Raw genomic sequence first — 20,056 nt, 5'->3', positions numbered from 1 at the left:
AACTGGCAGACAGACTGTTTGCTTAGATATTTAGTGCATCTTTTCTCAAAAATAAACAAAGCAGACCTGCCATAGCCCAGAAAACAACTCCTAGTGTTTGTTACCAATATGTAATTTGAGCTTATTAATGTTTTGGAAAACTTTGTGTGCTACTGTGAACGTGACAACTTCCCCTACTAAAGACTTTTCTAGTGAGATTAGTGGTGACACTGATGAGTGTGATTTGTTGACACCTAGTGATGAAATAAATGTATTAGCATAACTCAAGGAACCTATATTTTCCATCTGGCCAATGCATGTTACAAATCATTGTTGCCTAAAGAGCCATTCAGAGCTCAAGACAGACCAATACATTTTAAAGTAACAAACAACAAAAAAGTTCATTGCTGTGGTTTCCGAGTCCAACATTGCATCTAACCTTTAAGAAATTACCGCTTGGAGAAGTTTGTGTAGAATCAAAATATATCCACAATTACCTGACAGGCTATTAAAATACTTGTTCTTTTTCCATATACCTTGTGTGTGAGGCTGGATTTTCTTCTTGTACTTAAAGCAACATATTGTAATAAATTGAATGCAAAAGCAGATATTAAATTTATTTGTATTTTATTAGACATTTAAGACATGCAAAAATGTAAAATGCCATTCTTCTCACTAAATGTTTTTTAAAAAGCTTTAAAAAGTTATTTTAAAATAAAATAATAAGTATTACATTTTTTTCCAGTTTTACTTTCTAATATAGTAAATATCAGATGTAATCTACGTAAACAGAAGTTCTTTGGGAGGATCCTCAATAATTTTTATAAGTACAAGGGGTCCCAAAACCAAATGATTTGTGAACTACAGGCCTCGGGGAAGGCGTGCGTGCCTGAGGGAAGGCACTCGGCTTCCTCCTGTGCTCACATTCTGTCTTCCACAGGCCTCTCTGTCTACCTGGGTCCCTTATTGCCCCTGGACTCCTCTATTGAACGTGATATTTTCATTCACTGTGAAACTTAAGCACATAATCATATATTGCTTTAAGGTATCTCTTAACTGATTGATGAGTATACATACATAGTTTATATTATTTCTTCAACTATACTGTAAGTCCAGAACACAGAAATTCTTATATTTTGTTTGTTGGTTTTTATTTTTACTTCAGAACGTAATACAGTGCTGTTTATGCACATAAAGGTAGCATATTAGAATGACTTTTTATTGAATAAAATTAGTCCTGATCTCCCTTCTTTAACATCATAGAGTTTCACAGGAGAAAGGGCCCTTGGCCATCTTTTTAGTTTAATTGTTGCACTTTACAGACGAGGGAGCAGAGGTCCCATCGTCATGTAGCTTCTTCGGTCAATTGGAAATTGGTGACACCTGGTCCTTTCTAGTATACCTTCCTACCTCATCTTTTTATTAGCAGATTTATTAAGTGAACTAGTAATGAATTAAGACATAAAATCAGGTTGAAATAAAACAATCTGATTATGTGTTTTAATTCATTATCACAAATCACATTCCATATATATTCTAGTGTGCTTTTTTGTATGTATGTATACAACAGTTTGCATCACTGAAGTTGAACAGATACAGAGATTTGCTGAGGATTGTTTTCTTGAATTTATATGAAAAACTGACTCATCACAAATTGGGAGTGCAGTCGTTTTACTCACAGCTCAATTTGTGTCGCCTTTCTTAGGATGAATGATGGGGCCCTGTCCAAGCCACTTACTGACAGAGTTGTGAAATTGACATTCAGTTTTGATCAGCTTCTTCATTACAATGTTTAAAATACCACTTTTCAGGGTCCCAAAGCCAAGCCTGTGGTGTCCTTCATTGCTGGTTTAACGGCTCCTCCCGGCAGGAGAATGGGTCATGCAGGGGCAATTATTGCTGGAGGAAAAGGTGGAGCTAAAGAGAAGATCTCTGCCCTTCAGAGTGCAGGAGTTGTTGTCAGCATGTCTCCCGCGCAGCTGGGAACCACCATCTATAAGGTGAGCTGTAGCGCTGGCCTGTGCTCTGTTAGAGTGTGGGATCACCTGGGAACCCAGAAGCCATGGCCTTTTCATCCGGGTCTTGTCTGTTCATCCTTTCTGGTGTGCACTGTGCCGTTCCTAGCAACTCCATGCATGTACTAATGTCCTCATTGGGCAGGACCAGGAATAATGTTCTGATTAAAAAACTTTTTTAACCATAGGAATTTGCTTTTTTGTGAGTGGAAAGATATAATATACAAGAAAATATTTCAGAGTCTGTAAATACCATGAACTCCATTTTAGGAGTGGTGCAGAAAATTGTCTTGTGTTCTCATTTTCCTGTAGAGGGCCTTTAGGATACAGCTGCCCTGATCCCATTGGTTTCTGGTTCAAGGGGAGGGGTTGAAGGCTGAATAACAAGAAATTAAAGCTGGATGAAGAGGGAGTCAGGGTAGAGGACAATTTATAGAAGTGGGTGGGGGGTCTCAGCCTTTAGTTTCTGGCCCTGGCTGTGTTGGGATGCCATTACTGTTACAGGTTGGAAGGTAGACTTCTCAAACATTTGCTTCGTTTTTTCCTTTTCAGTAGGACATTGTGGTTTAAAATATTCTAAGATCTGGTATCTTCAATATTTGTAATGATTTTCAGCCTGTTTCTTTGATCATTTACAGTGCTTTATTTATTTTTATGATGATTATAACCTTGACAGAAAAGCAAACAAACACCAAAACTTTTTAAGTATGCTAAAAACAGGCCCACATTGTATTCCTAAGAGGCAACGATATAATCTTTGCCCTCGTTTTAGGGATTATGAAATGGACTTACTGAATTTTTGCATGATTCTGCCTTTGGGAATCTGACACTGTGTTCCATAATGTTTGAAAGAAATCTGGGTTGTTAGAGAATGTGTGAAGACAGATTTTATTTAAAGGAGGGAAGAAGGGAAAAAGTAAATGCTTAGCAATTCTCATTTGAAATGTGTGTTACCATTTTACTCCACTAAGTGGCAGCAGGCACCTATACATCTGTTGTATTCTAAATGTGATTTCCAGTGCTGCTTCCTTTACAGATACATCTGAAGTTATTGACATTTTGTTCAAATCTTAACTGAATCGGTGTTTGGTTTATTCTCTGATAAACTAAGCAGACTTGTCTCCATTGCCTTATTAAAAGGGCTAGTGTGCCTCATGTATTGCATTAAAAGTTTGGATAGGCCCTGGCCAGTTGGCTCAGCGGTAGAGCGTCGGCCTGGCGTGTGGGGGACCCGGGTTCGATTCCCGGCCAGGGCACATAGGAGAAGCGCCCATTTGCTTCTCCACCCCCCCACACCTCCTTCCTCTCTGTCTCTCTCTCTTCCCCTCCCGCAGCCAAGGCTCCATTGGAGCAAAGATGGCCTGGGCGCTGGGGATGGCTCCTTGGCCTCTGCCCCAGGCGCTAGCGTGGCTCTGGTCGCGGCAGAGCGACGCCCCGTAGGGGCAGAGCATCGCCCCCTGGTGGGCAGAGCAGCGTCCCTGGTGGGCGTGCCGGGTGGATCCCGGTCGGGCGCATGCGGGAGTCTGTCTGACTGTCTCTCCCCGTTTCCAGCTTCAGAAAAATACAAAAAAAAAAAAAAAAAGTTTGGATAAGCCCAGTCAGGTTTGTCAGCTCCTAATAACAACACTGCAGTAGGAAAAGGAGTGTCATTCACAGCCTCTTGGCTTCCATGTTTTGGAGACATAAAATTGATGCCTTGCACGTAGCTCAGAAATTCAGGCTGACACAGACTAATTTGAAAGCTGTTATTTTGTGTTCAAGCATCCTCATCCTGGTACATTTTACTCCTATTATTTTCAGAATCACTTTGACCATGAATGTAAATTGGATCTTTTGTCTTTCCCCTCTTTTTTGTTTCTGAAGGAGTTTGAAAAGAGGAAGCTACTATGAAGAAAAAAAAGAAAACGTCCCCTAAGCCTGTGGACTGGATCATGGTAGAAATGTGGAACTGCAGCAGTTTTCTCGTCGTCCCTGGCTGTCAGCCTGTGCCCCTGTCCCTGGGCTCCTGTACAGCAGGAAGCCAGGAAGGCTTGCACAGGTCTGCATTGAGATGGTTTCAACTCATGTGTAACCGACACAGCCAATAAATCTACATTTGATTTCATATGGTTTGGGGGCTTTTTATTGTTCCATCATGGGTATTGGGGGGTGTAGGAGAAAGTGAGGCGTATGTGTTCATGTGTGTGTGAGTGTACGTGTGTGTGTGTTTGGAGGGGGGGACAGACAGGGACAGATACACGAGAAGAGAGAGAGATGAGAAGCTCATTGATTGCTTTCTCATATGTGCCTTGATGGAGGAAGGGGAGGAGGCTCCAGTTGAGCCAGTGACTCCTTGCTCAAGCCAGCGACCTTGGATTCAAGCCAGTGATGGTTTCAAGTCAGCAAGCTTTGGGCTCAAGCTGGTCACCATGGGGTCATATCTGTGACCCCATGGTCAAGTCGGCAACCCCACACTCAAGCTGGTGAGCCTGCGTTTAAGCCAGCTGAGCCTGTGCTCAAGCCAATGACCTTGTGGTTCCTCAGCATCCCAGGTGACACTCTATCCACTGCACCACCACCTGGTCAGGCGAGCGTGTGTGTTTTATTGGGCTCTGTAGAGAACATTCTAACTATATCTTTGAAGACTTTTAACTATATCTTCGAAAGAATGAGACTAAAATCTTTAGTATGGCAATTGTCTCATTACCTTAGATATAGAATGACCTTAGGTCTCTTTTGGGTTGCAGTTTTCTCATATGTATGCATAATGGTCACTGTCTTACAGAGTAGTTTTGAGAATTAGAGATAAATATATAAAGTCTTTGGCACATGATTAGGGACCACTATCATCGTCACTGTCATTATCAGAATTATGGGCTCAGCTCTGTTTCAGTTTTTATCTAATTGGGAAATGGAGGTCTTCAATAATGCTGTGTTTTCCTGCGGTTCTGCAGAGAGCTCTGTCCTTCCCTATCCAGAGCTGACATTTCTTTGCTTGAGGTATAATACGTTTACTGCAAGAAAGCAGGAAAACTATTAGGATTCCTACTTTGTGTTTAAAAGGGAGCTTGTTAACAAGAAGCAATTCTTGTAGATAACTGTCACTAACCAGTAAAGAGTGGACACCCATTGTCAAGATTATACATTTTGAAGCAGAAGAGAAACAAAGTATTTTCAAATCGTGTAACTTCTCTGAAGGAAACAAATGAGCTTCAAAAAATAACATTTGGGAGAAGTCTTTGAAGAAAGGCTATTTGGGAAACCTTGTGAGTAGGGGACATGAATTGGGACTTGATTTGGGGGAGCCGGAAACGTGTATTGGTAGTTTCCGTGACCTCACCCAAGCTGCCGAGGGCGTGCAGATGGATTCACAGTGCAAGGGTTCCTCTCATTTCTGTGTAAGGACTCAGCAGAGGAATTCCAGCTTCTGGTAATAATGGAATACCTTGATCAGACTAACCTTCCCGCTATAATAGTCATTAAATCTGGACACATAATTTGTTTAAAAAAACTACTTGAAAGAACTGGAAATTGACCAAAATCAGACACGATGGAGGGAATTACCCGTGAAAGAAGAGCTACAAGGGTGAAAATTTTGATTTGTAGCTTTTTGCCCGAGGGCCCTTCAGTATGTGATGAATACTAAAACGGAACTAAAAAATGGAACAAGGTTATATAGAAAATCTGAAAGGCCTATCAAAGAAATTGAATTTATAATCAAAATCTGTCATAAAGTACATTTTAAGTTTGATGTTATTTCTAGTGAATTCTATTACATTTAAGAAATAGTGCTAGCCTTATATTAACTCAGAAAATAGAGGGGAAAAGAACACATCCCAAATTATTGGAAAAAGCCAATATTACCCTGATAGCAAACCTGGCAAAGATGTCAAAAGAAAAACAATTTTAAAACAGCTTTTATCAACAAGTATCCCTCATGATTATGTTCATAAAATTCTTAACAAAATATTAGCAAATTGACCCAGCAACATATGACAAGGTAAGATTATGACCAAGTGGCATTCATGAGCAGGAATACAAGTTTATATTAAAAATTAAACAGCAAAGCCTAAGCCAGTGGCGGCTCAGTGGATAGTGTCAGACTGGGATGTGGAGGACCCAGGTTCGAAACCCTAATGTGGCCGGCTTGAGCATGGGATCATGGACATGACCCCATGATTGCTGGCTTGAGCCCAAGGGTTGCTGGCTTGAGGCCCAGGATCACCATCTTGAGCCCAAAGGTCACAGGCTTGAGCAAGGGGTCACTCGGTCTGCTGTAGCCCCTTGGTCAAGGCACATATGAGAAAGCAATCAATAAACAACTAAGGAGCTGCAATGAAGAATTGATGCTTCTTATCTCTCTCCCTTCCTGTCTGTCTGTCCCTATCTGTCCCTCTCTCTGTCTCTGTCACACACAAAAGAACAACCCTAAGATATCTATTTTTAAAGACTATTAGATCTAATGAATTCATTTAGCAAGGTTTTAGGGTACAAGGTCAATATATTTTGCAACAAAAAATTGTAATATGGAAGACCCAATACTGTTAACCAGCAACTCTTTAAAATAGTATATTGATTTCAACTCATGCCCAGTCATAATCCTATAGAAATTGACAAACTTAATCTAAAGTTTACATGTAGATGTAGTAGAAAGAACCAGTAGAAAACAGTCCAGAAATAGACCTGTACAAATATAGCCAATTGATCTAAGTAGACATAAAAGTAATATGGGCAAAAAGATTTTTCAACAAATATTGCTAGACCCACTTGAATATCTGTAAGTAAATAAATTCAACCTTGACTTTTACCTTTCTCATAATAAAAAGTCAAGATTGATATAAGAACTAAATGTATAAGCTAATAAAGCTTTTATAAGAAAGGAATATCATCATGAACTTGGAGTAGACAAACATGTCTTAGAATTAGCAGGAAAGAAAAAAGAAAAAAATGTATATTACTCTTGATCAAAATTAAAAACTTTACCAAGAATGTAAGATGACCAGTCAAGACATACAGTATGAGATAATATTCAAAATATCTCTGAATATGTAAAGAAGGTTTAGAACTTAGTAATAAAATAAAATACCAAAGAAATAAAAAATAAGCAAAAGACTTAAGATCCTTCACAAAGGAAGAAATACCAAAAACTGATGAATTAAAAAGTGCTCAGCATTATTCTTTAGGGAAATGCTAATTAAAACAATGATTTCTAGTCAAGATGGAGGAGGGTAGGTAGACAGTACATACCTCCTCTCATGACCACATCAAAATTATAAGTAAGTTATAGAACAATCAACCTGGATAACCACCTGAAGACTAGCTGAACAGAAGTCCAAAACTAAGGATGTAAAGGAGCCATGACAAGAAGGTTAAGATGTGGAATAGGCTGGCCTCACACCTATGTGTGGTGGTTGAGAATACAGAGGGATCAGTGGTCCCCCCCTGAAGAGCAAGGGGTCTCAAGCCCAACCTGGGCTCTCCAGCTCAGAACACCAGACCTAGGAAAAGGAGAACACGTAAAATCTAGCTGTGAAAATCAATGGCAGGTTGTTGGAAACCCAGGCATCAAAAAGTCATTCAAATAGGGTGAATTACCACTGTGACCACATTCTTTGATTTGACATGTTCTGCAAGTGAGATAGGTTCATCCTGGCAGGGAATATGGTTAGAGTATAGTCTGTGGCCATAAGATGGCATAAAGCTGGAGGGCTGGGTGGAGCTCAGGACCCTGTGTTTGGCTTCAGGGGTATAGAGCTTCTTCTGACTAATGAGCTGACCACAGACAATTCAGACGGTGGAGCCAAGGTGGTTTCGGTAGCTTTAAAAAAGGCCACTGCAAAAGGAACTGCGATTCTTTATCAATTTCACTTTATCAAGAATTCCATCAACATTCTGTGGGGCTAAGAACAGGGAGATGAGACAAGGAGGAGGAGGTGACAGGAAGGCAGAGGCAGAGATTAGAGTGCCGCAGCTGCAAACCCTGGCCGCCACGGAAGCCAGCAGCCAGCAGAAACTGGCGTTCCCCCAGGGCCTCTGAGGGAGTGACACCTTGATTTCAGACTCTGTCCCCAGAACTGTGAGAGAATAAATTCCTGTTGTTTTACTATCCAGTTTGGGGTCATTTGTTATGGCAGCCCCAGGAAAATAACAGGGGGCTATTTTCTTGTCCTACCCTAATGACATTTTTATTCCCACGTGAAGTTTCAAAACCCTGATACTAATTTAAATTATGAAATTGCTTCAGGATTTAGGATGCCTAATTCCAAGTAGTAATTCCATTCAGAGCTAAGGCTTCTCACCTCTTTCACCTTTGCCATCCCTACCCCCATGCCCCCACCTCCCCCTCCCCACGGGCCAAGGGCCTGCTACAAGCAGGAAATCCTTTACCCCTCCGACTCCCCCAGGATAATCCTTTAAGAGCTTTAATTACATCTGCTAAGACCCTTTTTCTATATATATATATATATTTTTTTGTATTTTCTGAAGCTGGAAACGGGCATAGACAGTCAGACAGACTCCTGCATGCACCCGACCGGGATCCACCCGGCACGCCCACCAGGGGTGAAGCTCTGCCCACCAGGGGGCGATGCTCTGCCCCTTCGGGGCGTCGCTCTGTCGCGACCAGAGACGCTCTAGCGCCTGGGGCAGAGGCCAAGGAGCCATCCCCAGCGCCCGGGCCATCCTTGCTCCAATGGAGCCTCGCTGCGGGAGGAGGGGAAGAGAGAGAGAGACAGAGAGGAAGGAGAGGGGGAGGGGTGGAGAAGCAGATGGGCGCTTCTCCTGTGTGCCCTGATTGGGAATCAAACCCTGGACTCCTGCACATCAGGCCGACGCTCTACCACTGAGCCAACCGGCCAGGGCCAAGACCCTTTTTCTAAATAAGGTAGCATTAAAAAATTCACGAAATTATGATGGAGACATCTTTTGGGGGGATTGCGGCACCGTTCATTCCGTGACACTTCCTGAAGTTGTGCTGTGATTGCATCGTGAGCCCTGTTCCTTCAATGGGGTGGGGCCTGGGGATGGAGAAGGCAGGGCCTGAGGTCTGAGCTTGCACTTTATTCTGAAAGCCTCCAGGGGGCACTGCAGGGATAGGGTCAGGCACAGCCTTCAGTGCCGCAGGAGGAAGGTTCCCTGTGAGAGGAGAAGGAATTGCTATTTGTTTCTTTTTCTTTCTAAAAAATTCTCAATAAAAGGTGGCAAGGGCATCAGCAGAGTGAAAAGGAAGGACGCTTGTTGGAAGGTTGAAAAGAGAGAACACATGAAACAGTCCTCTGGAGAAGAGTGAAGGGGACCCTCACAGTCTTCGTCCCCTCACGCTTGGATGAAGTGCTCATAATCGTTTTGTGCCTCAACTCTCTCCTCTGTCTACAGTATATCTTCACACCTCTTCTTACTCTCTGTTCTTGCTCAAAAAGCTTTAATGAACCCTTATTAAGAGAGTGAAGTTGAAATTCCATAGCCCAGAATGTCTCACCATAACCTAGACCCCCACAGTTTCCCTGCTCTTTGATCTGGTCAAGAGGTTTCTCCCTGAGTTAACCAGGCATTTTTTTTCCCCTGTAAAGAAGCAGATAGTATTTTAGGTTACTGCTTAACTCTGCTGCTGTGAGAAAGCAGCTAGAGACAGTAATAGGCAAGCGAGCATGACTCTGTTTCCATAGAACTTTGTCAGCTCTAAAATTTGGACTTAATATAATTTTCACGTGTCACAAAATATTTTGTTGATTGCTTTTCAACCATGAAAACATGGAAAGAAGGTAGGGCTTACAGAAATGGATTCGGCCTATGAGCCCTAGTTTGCTGAACCCTGAGATAAATCAGGAATATTCCTTCTTTCATTCTGATCACTTGCCTGCTTTCCTACAAGTCTAAACCTGTCCAAAACTTTAACCTAAACGCTTCCCCTCCTTTTCCGTCAATATCCCCCCTCCCCGAAGGTCTTAGGGACCATGCCCAACATTTGACTTCCTGGAGCCCAAATGGTCCCTGTTCCTCCTGGTGTGCAGAGGGACCTGTTATTTACCTCTTCTGCGTCTAGCTTGTGCCTCCCAAGCAGGCTGTATATTTCTGAAGGGCAGAGCTTGCATTTATGTCTCTTCGTGACTCCTAGAGTCATCCCTGCCACCTACTTGGTGTTCAATAAATATTCAAGAAAAAAATGTACTTTTTAGACCCTACTTTGCAGGACTCAAAGGAATTGTTTTATGCATGCAGTTCAGAAATAAAAAGCCAAACCCCAGCAAAACTGCTTCTTTTTGCATTCTTCATTTTGATGATGTCTCCAAGGTATGGTTTCCTAGATTCTTTATGTGCCTAATATACTCCAAATTACCTTATATTTCTGTTGTATCTCATAGATAGGAGGTGACATGTAAGGGTAGAAGGCCTCCGGTCACCTAGAGTCATATAGCAAAACCTGTCTAGGTAATCTCATAAACAGACCTCGCCATGTTATTAAAGGCTTTTACCTTCCACTGGATAATTATGCACCATTATGTTCATTCACACCGGAAGGAAGCAACAGGAGTTCTGGGTGTGTTGAATATAAGTCAGGCAGTTGGGACAATGGAGGTTAGGAGTACTCTGGGTGAAAGTGTGATACTGATTCAGCCACTATTTGGAGGTCATTGAACAGATATTATTTGAGATACTGCTATACTCTGAGAGGGGAGGAAAGGGAGAAAACAGCAGAACAGCAGAAGATTTTGAATGTTCCAGATTTAGTGTCTAAGGTATTTAAACCTATAAACTCTCCGCCACAACTCCATTGCAGGGACATTCAGTCAATCTGTTGAACCTTCAACCTGAACTCAAACTAGCCTACACTTTACTTTTGCACAGTAGATCATAATAGCTGAGAATGTGTCTCCCTCTAAAAGCATTTTTTTTAAAATGAAGGCTGACCCAACCTTAATTTTTTCCTCTTTTCTTGGAGTTATTGCCTGAGTTCCTTCAGGGCAAGTGTTTACCCCGAATCAACCCAGGGGAGGTGTTTACTCCCAGTCAGTCCAGGGCAGGTGGTTACTCTGAGTCGCCCATGGGAACCCAGCCTTCAAGCAGCTTCGGAATTCTGCTCTGCTGAAACAGATAAACACCATGTGCAAAGTCTTGCACTTCTTGCCTTGCCCGCATTTGTCTCTGCCTATGGGATCAAACTTAATTAGTCGATAAGTATGAAAACATCTCGCACAGAGGAGCATTCTCCATACATACAATCTGCAAATGTTGGCTGTCTCTCACCATCTCTCTCACTGACAGTCTTTTTATGAGTTTTTGAGATGGTCCTGCTTTGAAAGGATTTCATATCCTCAGGCGGTCATTAACTGTGGTGACCAGGTCATTGGCTTAGACTTCCACAGGAGACCTAAATCCTTCTCTTCTTTGAAAATTGCTAAGGCAAATGCAAGGTGCTCGATCTGTGAGGCCAATGAGTACATCTAATGCACAGCTGTATCGCCGGAGTCTGGTAGTGCTTGGTACCTGGTAGATATGAGATATATGTCTCCTTGGGTCACACTGATAGCCTGTTAAGAATTCTACCATTTTCCATAAAAAAATGATAGATTTTAGACTTTACTTAATAAATACATGCATATTTGTTGAATGAGAAAATGCATCCCAACTGCCCACATTATTGCTTTCTTTGGGCTGCTGGCCTGACATGGAATGTGTGTAGCTAGAAGGTGGTGTGAATCCTAATTAGGGAGCTCCATGAGAGACTCCATGTGATGGGAGGAGCAGGGTTTGAATCAGGGGTAGTCAACCTTTTTATACCTTCCGCCCACTTTTGTATCTCTGTTAGTAGTAAAATTTTCTAACTGCCCACCGGTTCCACAGTAATGGTGATTTATAAAGTAGGGAAGTAACTTTACTTTATAAAATTTATAAAGCAGAGTTACAGCAAGTTAAAGCATATACTAATAATTACTTACCAAGTACTTTATGTCAGATTTTCGCTAAGTTTGACAGAATAAATCTTTATAAAACAACTTACTATAGTTAAATCTATCTTTTAATTTATACTTTGGTTGCTCCACTACCGCCCACCATGAAAGCTGGAATGCCCACTAGTGGGCAGTAGGGACCAGGTTGACTACCACTGGTTTGAATGGACTTACTATGAAGCCAAACAAGCTTAGGTTTGAAGCCTTCTGTTTGCCCCTGCCTTCCGAAGCTCTGCAGGGGCCCGGGTGGTTCTGTATTTCCCATCCTACCTTCTTTTCCTGACAGCTTCTGGAGCATCTGCCCTCCAAGATTCAGACCTATCCTCGGAGGTTCTCATTGGAATCCCTCTTTGATTTCCAGGAGACCTGTTTATTTATTTTTAAATTTTAAAATTTGATTTATTGGGATGATGTTGGTAAATTAAATTATATAGGTTTCAGGTGTACAGTTCTATAATGCATCATCTGTGTATTGCATTGTGTGTTCACCACTCAGTTCAATCTCCTCTGTCACTGTATACACTGCTCACAAAAATTAGGGGATCAGGGAACGTGCAGATACTCCAGTACTTTCAGCCTTTTGTATAGTGCATTTTCCCCAATGAACTAAAAGTTGGTTTTGCATCTGATTTGCATAATCAAACAACTTTTTTTGACTTGTTTGCTTTTCTGATGTTCTTGTTTAATAAAAAAATCAAATGCTTCTTTCTTTTATCACTTCATATTCATTTTGAAATATCCCTAATTTTTGTGAGCAGCATATTTGATCCCTTTACCCTTTTCTACTCTCCCACCCCCTTTCCCTCTGGTCACCAGCATACTGTTGTCTGTGTCTGAGTTTTTGTTTATTTATTTGTCTTGTTTGTTCATTTGTTATACAGATAAACTATGCCGTATCTTCAGGTCTCAATGGCTGGCAGATACACACCTGAAGTTCAAGCAACTTTTATTTGTTACCTGCTTGTTTTTTATTTTTCAAGTAATTGAGTCACTATTATGTTAGTCCCTTCCCAGGTCAAATGCAACTTGTGCACTTGACAGTTTCCAGGATCCCCTTCTCTGTGAATCACATCCATTGCAGGTCTCTGTTCCTGGGTATGGTTCTGATCACATTTGTTTGATAAGTGAATGCTAAAATGCCTTTCTTTTCTAGACTGTGAACTCCTTAATGGCCAGGAGAATGTCTTCATTTCTATTTCCAGGGTCGGTTTAGCAGAGTACTTGGCCCAATTTACATTTGTTGAATAAAATCATAAAGCCATAATATGATGTTAGTATAAAGAAAAAGAATTCATATGTAAATTATAAATAACATCACTCCCACTTCCGATATTCGTATGCTTTTTCTGTTTCAATGAGAATGCCTTGCCTTCCCAGCTGCATTGAGAACCTTTTTTCTTTTTTTTGCAGATGGAGGCCATGATTTATCTTTGGTGGGTGCCATGTGGGTCCTTAGCTCAGTGTTAAGTTTATAACAACATTCTAGAAGATATTATTTAATTGCTGAGAGACTAAAGGTAAGCATACATTTGATTACATATTTTACCTATATAATGTCTCTTTTTATTAAAATTAGGGTGTGACAATTAGGCCTTTTTTATTGTATTAATTGACTTTAGAGAAAGAAAGGCAGGGGAGAAGGAGGAGTGGGAAGCATCAATTTAGAGTTGCTTCTTGCATGTGCCTTGCCAGGCAAGCCTAGGGTTTCAAACTGGCAACCTCAGCATTCCAGGTCAACATCCATCCACTGCACCACCACAGGTCAGACTACAATTAGTTACTTAAACAGGGTGACATATGGGGACATACGTAAAAAGGTTCAAATGCCGAGAGGTGGTCCACTCCCCATTCAGGGAGCCTGTGCCATGTGGCCACAAGGTGCTATAGTCAGTCAGCAGCCCTGGCTTCTCGAGAGCCCCATCCTGCCAATCTCAGGGGTTCCTGAAGCTTCTTTCCAGCTTATTCACTAGTTTTAATCTTTTCCCCCCTTTCTCAGAAGGAGAAAAGCTAAGAATCATCTATCTTCACTTTTAATCTGCACAGAATCTTATGCATACCCTTTTGTTTTTCTGTTTTATTACATTTTTCAGGAGAGATTGCTTTTCTTTCCAATGATATAAAAATGATATAGAATGAAATCCTTTCATAGCCCAAAGTTTATCAGCCTAATGTCTCTCAACAGTTAGAAATAGTGCGTTAGGCCAGTTATTCTCAAAGCGTGGTCCCCTCGGTGCTGGCATGACTCAGCACCCTGTCAGAGACGTTCATTCCTGGGTCCCACTCAGACCTGCTGGCTCACATACTCCAAGGGTGCAGCCATCTGTGTTTTAACACACCCTTCAGGGGATGTCGATATAGGCCACAGTGTGAGAACCACTGCTGTAGACCTTTAGCTAGAGATATAAAAGGAATGAATGCCTCCCACCCCCATTATTCCCTCATAATTCTTTTAAAGACATTTAAACAGCACAGACCTATTTTTAAATAGTCATATAATTGTTACAGCAGGACATGATTAGGTGACATGGTAGCCAGGAAAGCAGAGCAGAACAGTCATTAGGAAAAGAGCTACCGAAAGTCAGCTTGCGTTCACATCAGTGCCTCCACGCATCCTCCTTGTGTGACCTTGAGCACATTAATCAGCCTTTCCAGGGTTCACGTACCTCATCTGCAACATTGAGGTCACAGTGGTACCTACCTGATAGGGAAGGCTGTTGTTAGGAATGAAAGAGCTCATATGGATACGTGCTTGGAACAGTGCCTGGCACAGAATGAGTGCTCTGTAAGTGACTATGAAATATATGAAATGAATGCGAAGCTGGAGATTTCAAAGGAGGCCATCCAGGATAGGGCCCTATGAGTGGGAACCCAGAGCCGGGGACGTAGCAAGTCACAGCCCCTTGCTGAGTGGCCTTTGCTATGTATCTGGCCAGAGCTGTTCTGCCAGATGCTGAGGGGGGAACGGGGCTGCCAATGACTACACATGACAGGAAGTCTGTATATATTTAGGTTGGATGAACACCTTGCTGAGCTGATCACTAGAGAATGAGGCAATAAGAAATGTTGTTATTTTTCACCAGGATGTGGCAGGTGTCTGAGATCCCTGGGCCATAATTTGGCCAAATTTTAGGTTTTAGTGCTTTCATAGGTACAACTTTCTTTAAAAAAAAAAAAATCAATTCAGCATGATCTAGACACTGACATCCATTCCCGTTGATTGTTGGTATACTCTCCATCACTTGGCAGATTTGATGTATTTTAACCCAGCGTTCAGCTTTCTCTAATCTCGCTGCATCAATCCTTGTCTGCTTTGGCAGACCTGCCTTCATTTGGCAGACAGGTGGGTTTTTCATTTCCCATGTAAATGATTTGTTTATTAAAGTAGGGGCCCCTGGTCTTTGAAATCAGTTTACAGACATCCCTAAATAGAGCTCAGAAAGGGCCTTATGAATAATAACACCCAAGCCAACCTGAGATCAGCTTGGATGTTGCCTTTGAAATTGGTACATCATTCTAAATACCATCATTTCAACAGAAAATGCAGAAGGCTTCCTGGGAGGGCTGTGGCTGAAATATGCTTTCTTTACAAAATATTGTTTCAGTGTAAAACAAACCAACAGCAGAAAGCAAAGGTGGGAGGAGGTGACTCCTGGTATGTGTTTTACTTGAGCATAAAATTTGTTTTTCTGATTATGCTGAGACTCTTCACAGTCTCTGGTTTTAACTTTCTAATTTACACTTTTCTATTAAATATTCCTCACCTTCCTTACTTCTAGATGATGAATTTATGATAAAGGGCACAGAATTGAGGATGAGAAGACTGCCTTGCAAAGCCAGTTAACTCTCAGTTCCATTTGTTTTGGGAGACAAAAAAAAATTGTTGATACATTTGTGGCATGAACTTCAGCTTCTGTCTAGTCCACAGGTCCTTAAACTTGGCTGTACCGTAGAATCACATGGGGACTGTTCAAAAACACAGATGCCTGGGATCATCCGAGCTCTCTTGGTCTCCTTGGATGCTGTGACTTTTCGGAGATGTCCAGGTGACTTCTCACTTGAGGGAAAGTTTGAGGACCACTGGTGCTCATTGTGTCGACTACAAGGTTTTAGGGATGACCAGGCATTCATGCAGAATAGTCAGATGATATAAACAAACTCCACTTGGAGGTGGGGTGAGTAGCCTCTTAAGAAGAGAACTCATCCTGAGGGAGGAAGGAGCCAGGCAACCCAGGTATGAAAGCTGGAGTTCTGCTTCTGGGTACATCCTCTTCACCCTGTCCCCTGCCTCATTTTGTGCTTGTAAGTCTTAGACCTAAGGCAGCGGTTCTCAACCTGTGGGTCACGACCCTGGCGGGGTTGCCTAAAGCCATTGGAAAATACATAATGCATATCAGGTATTTACGTTCCGAATTATAACTGTAGCAAAATTACAGTTATGAAGTAGCCACCAAAATTATTTTTTGGTTTGGGGTCACCGCAACATGAGGAACTGTATTGCGGGGTCACAGCATTAGAAAGGTTGAGAACCACTGACCTAAGGGCAGAGGGGACTGGGAGCAGAAACAGAAAGTACATTTCCAATGAAAGCTCTGTAAAGCATTGGGTCCCAGCGGAATTGGTAACAGAGTGTAATGACCTAATGGGCTCCTCTGCTTTGTCTCACAACGTACCTCAGACTGAGCCTCTGAAAGGCTGGAGCGCCCAGTGTAAGTGGGAGTGAGCCATAGTGTCCTCCAGAGCAGGCTCTGAGCAATCGTGCCCAGCAATGGCGGATGCTGCCAGGTGAGCTCTGCATGATGGTGTCTGCAGGAGCAGGGCCTGCATCTGGCAGAAATGCTGGGAGGACAGCAAATTCTTCAGAGCGCTGATGTCACGTACATTGGCAGGTAACAAAATAAAAGTTGCTTGGACTTCAGGTGTATATCTACCAGCCGGTGAGACCTGAAGACACGGCATAGTTTATCTGTATAACTAAGAATGCAAGATGTAACTCTACTTACTGTTCTATACAGAAAATCAGAATACTACCTTTCTGACCATATTGATTAGAACCCTAAAGCATGGTGTTGGGCAAACAAGTGTGTTAGGCTTGCTCGCCTTGTATTTTGCTTAATTGGTGCATTGGCTTGGGCAGAGCCTTGTGTGTCTCTATGTAAGGCTGTGGGTGCTTGCCCTCAGGGCAGCAGATTGCAAATTGATGATTGTCTGCCGTCTTGGGAGAAGCCATTATTTGCTATTGTTTGCCGGGGAAGGGGTTCTCTGTCCCTTCTTTTGGTTTGTGAGCCCTGAGGGAGAGGGGAAGCACTTCGCCCTGCCTGCTAGCCAGTCCTCCATTGTGAGATAGTAAACGGGATGGCCCACCATCTTCCAGCTCCACAGTTCCTTTACCGTCTGCCCGAATCCAGTGTGAACCTGAACAGCCATGGCACTCGGCCATACAAATGTTTAGACTAATGTTATGCCCTTCGTCTGAATTGAGGGAATAGCTAAGTAAGGAGGTTTTGGCCTTTAAAGGAATTGTTCATTAAATCATTCAATGGCTTTTCTAACGTCTCATGTGATAAATTCCTTTTGGAATTCAACACTGAATCTCTGTTGAATAATTGGTATGCTTCTATTTATGTGATAATAAGAATGGTGCCACCCATTACATTTCCTGCCCTCTTCTTATCCTCACTTGTCAAGAATCTCAAAACCAAATCCAATGCTTACTTGCAGTAAATATAATCTCTGATGTTAACTGTAAAGCCAGAAGCCAGGGCCACTATCGCAGCAGCCTTCTGGCCTATGCAGGTTGGCATTGGATTCGGACAGTCGGTAAAGAAACAATGGAGCCAAAAACTGGTGGGCCATAGTCTTTAATTCTAGCTTGCACCCGGAGGGTAAGTAAAACATACACTGGGCTCCAAAACCCACTCACATTCTGTGCTCCCAAAGCCACTGACTTATCCGAGTTTCCTAGAATCAAAGGTTTCTAGCTCACCAGCCTTATTCTCCTCAGTTCCCCATCTACTTCCTTATCCCAGATACAAACTCTGCACAAACTGGCATCTCACTCAGCACTCCGCCATCTTGGCTGCTTCTCCTGGCCTACTCCACGTGGCCTCCTTCTGCTCTCTGCTCTGCTCTCTCCTCTAATGATAACCTCAGGAACCAAGAACGGGCAAGCCCCCGTTTTGCCCCTATTTTATAGTGTAGGAATACAAACCTTTAATCCAATATACAAAATAGGGAAGTCTCTAATACAAAATCACTTCTCTGAGGCATGATTGGATTGTACCGCCCTACATCAAAAAGGGTGGGAAAGGCTTAATCCCAAAACCAAGCCCCAGGCTACAAAGATCCTGCCTGCCCCCAACACACATTAATATCACCTGGGCAACAGCCTCCACGTGGGCAACATTTTCTTTTACAAAGTGAGCATAATACATTTTATCTGCCCAACATTAACAAACAACATTAGCATGAATCCTTTCTTATTACAGCTTTTCTGCAGTTAACACATTTTGTACATGTGTATTTTGTTTTAAATCACTCTAAAATATTTAGAAGAAGCAAAAGAAGATAAAAATCACAATTTAATAGAATCTAATTTTTCTTAGCTTTTTAAAATAGCTTTATTGTGGTATAATATGCACAATGAAATGTATATATTTAAAGTGTATCATTTGGCACACCCCTAAAACCATGAAACCATCAATCACCATGATTCAGATTACAAATATTCTACCCCTAGAAATCTCTTCATGTCCCTCTGTAATTCTTCGTCTCGCCCCAGGCAACCCTTTAGCGGTTCTCTGTTCCTATGGATGAGTTTGCATTTTCCATAGCCTGATATAAGTTGATTTAGGCAGAATGTTTCCTTTTCTGTCTGACTTCTTACACTCAGTATAATTATTTTAAGATCCATCCATCTTATTTCACGTGTTAACAGTTTATTTTTACTGCTAAGTGGTATCCACTGAATAAATGCTTAATAAAGTACTTATCTCTTCACCTGTTAATAGGCGTCTGTGTTGCTTCCAGGCTTTAGGTATTTTAAGTAGAGCTGCAATGAACATTTGGGAACAAGTCTTTGTGCGATTATGTGCTTTCATTCATCTTGAGTAAACACCCAGGAGTGGAATGGCTGGAGTGTATGGTAAGTGCACTTGTATCTTTTTAAAGAAACTGTTGAATGGTCTTGCAAAGTGTTAGCACCCTTCTACGTTCCGGTCAGCAGCGTGTGCCTGATCTAGGGGTTTCACATCCTCCCCAGCACTTGGTATGGTCAGTCTTTGAAATTTTAGCCATTCTAATAGGTGAGTAGTGGTATCTTATTATGGTTTTGGTTTGCATTTCCCTAAGACTAATGACGCTGAACATCTTTCTATTTGTTTATTTGCAATTCATATATCTTTAGTGAGATGGCTATTTAGATCTTTTGCCAATCTTTTAAAAACTGAGTTGTTTTCTTATTGTGTTTTGGAGGTTCTTTATGTACTCTTGGATACAAGTCTTTTATTAGATGTGCATTTCAAAACTATTTTCTCACGTTCTGTGGCTTCTCCTCTGGGTCTGCTATGTCAATTTGACATCCATCAATCTGTCTGCTGTCTGACTTCACATGCAGTGGTCCACGATTACACCTAAGCCATGAAGAGCCTTTATTTCTATTTCTTTTTGTACATGGTATTTAGGGTCATTTTTGAGAATGCAGAAGTGTCTTTACCCTGCCATTTAGTCACCGGGGATCCCCATTTTCACTTCTCATAAGAAATTCCAGTGGAATTTCTTAGCGTCAGGATGTACAGACGTTTTCGAAGATTTTTCTCCTCTGGGAAGCTTGGAGATTCTCCAGGGAAGTCTTGTTCTATATTTACGTCACTGGGAGATGGGAAGTGAGGAATACAGTGGGCCAGGGTAGGGGTAGGGACTAGTCTGAGACTTGAAGAGGAAGTTAACGGCAGGCAGAGGAGGAGGGGCAGTCCTGCTGCTGGTGAAGCAGAGTGAACTATTTGAAATTATTTGGAAAGTTAAGGAGTCTATTTTTACTTGTTAAATAGTAATTTTTCTCTAAAGACTCAGCTAGATTTTACATAGATTTACACATGTAAGTATATTTTTAACTACCTAGTTTCTGGAAGATGTAAATAT

General features: G+C 41.8%; 1 protein-coding gene across 1 annotated transcript in view; it reads left to right on the top strand.

Annotated features, from left to right (window-relative positions):
- Positions 1-4,098, top strand: part of SUCLG1 (succinate-CoA ligase GDP/ADP-forming subunit alpha) — a 41,948-nt gene extending 37,850 nt beyond the window's left edge. Inside the window, exons 8-9 of the mRNA XM_066377890.1 lie at positions 1,791-1,979; positions 3,858-4,098. Of these exons, the coding sequence (XP_066233987.1) occupies positions 1,791-1,979; positions 3,858-3,884 (216 nt within the window). The 3' untranslated portion in view covers positions 3,885-4,098. The remainder of the gene's footprint in view (positions 1-1,790; positions 1,980-3,857) is intronic.
- The last annotated feature ends 15,958 nt before the right edge of the window (positions 4,099-20,056 follow it).

This window comes from Saccopteryx leptura, chromosome 3, assembly GCF_036850995.1.
Source record: "Saccopteryx leptura isolate mSacLep1 chromosome 3, mSacLep1_pri_phased_curated, whole genome shotgun sequence".
NCBI classification, from domain to species: domain Eukaryota; kingdom Metazoa; phylum Chordata; class Mammalia; order Chiroptera; family Emballonuridae; genus Saccopteryx; species Saccopteryx leptura.
The sequence above is the reverse complement of the archived record's forward strand: the minus strand, read 5'-3'. Positions and strand labels throughout refer to the sequence as shown.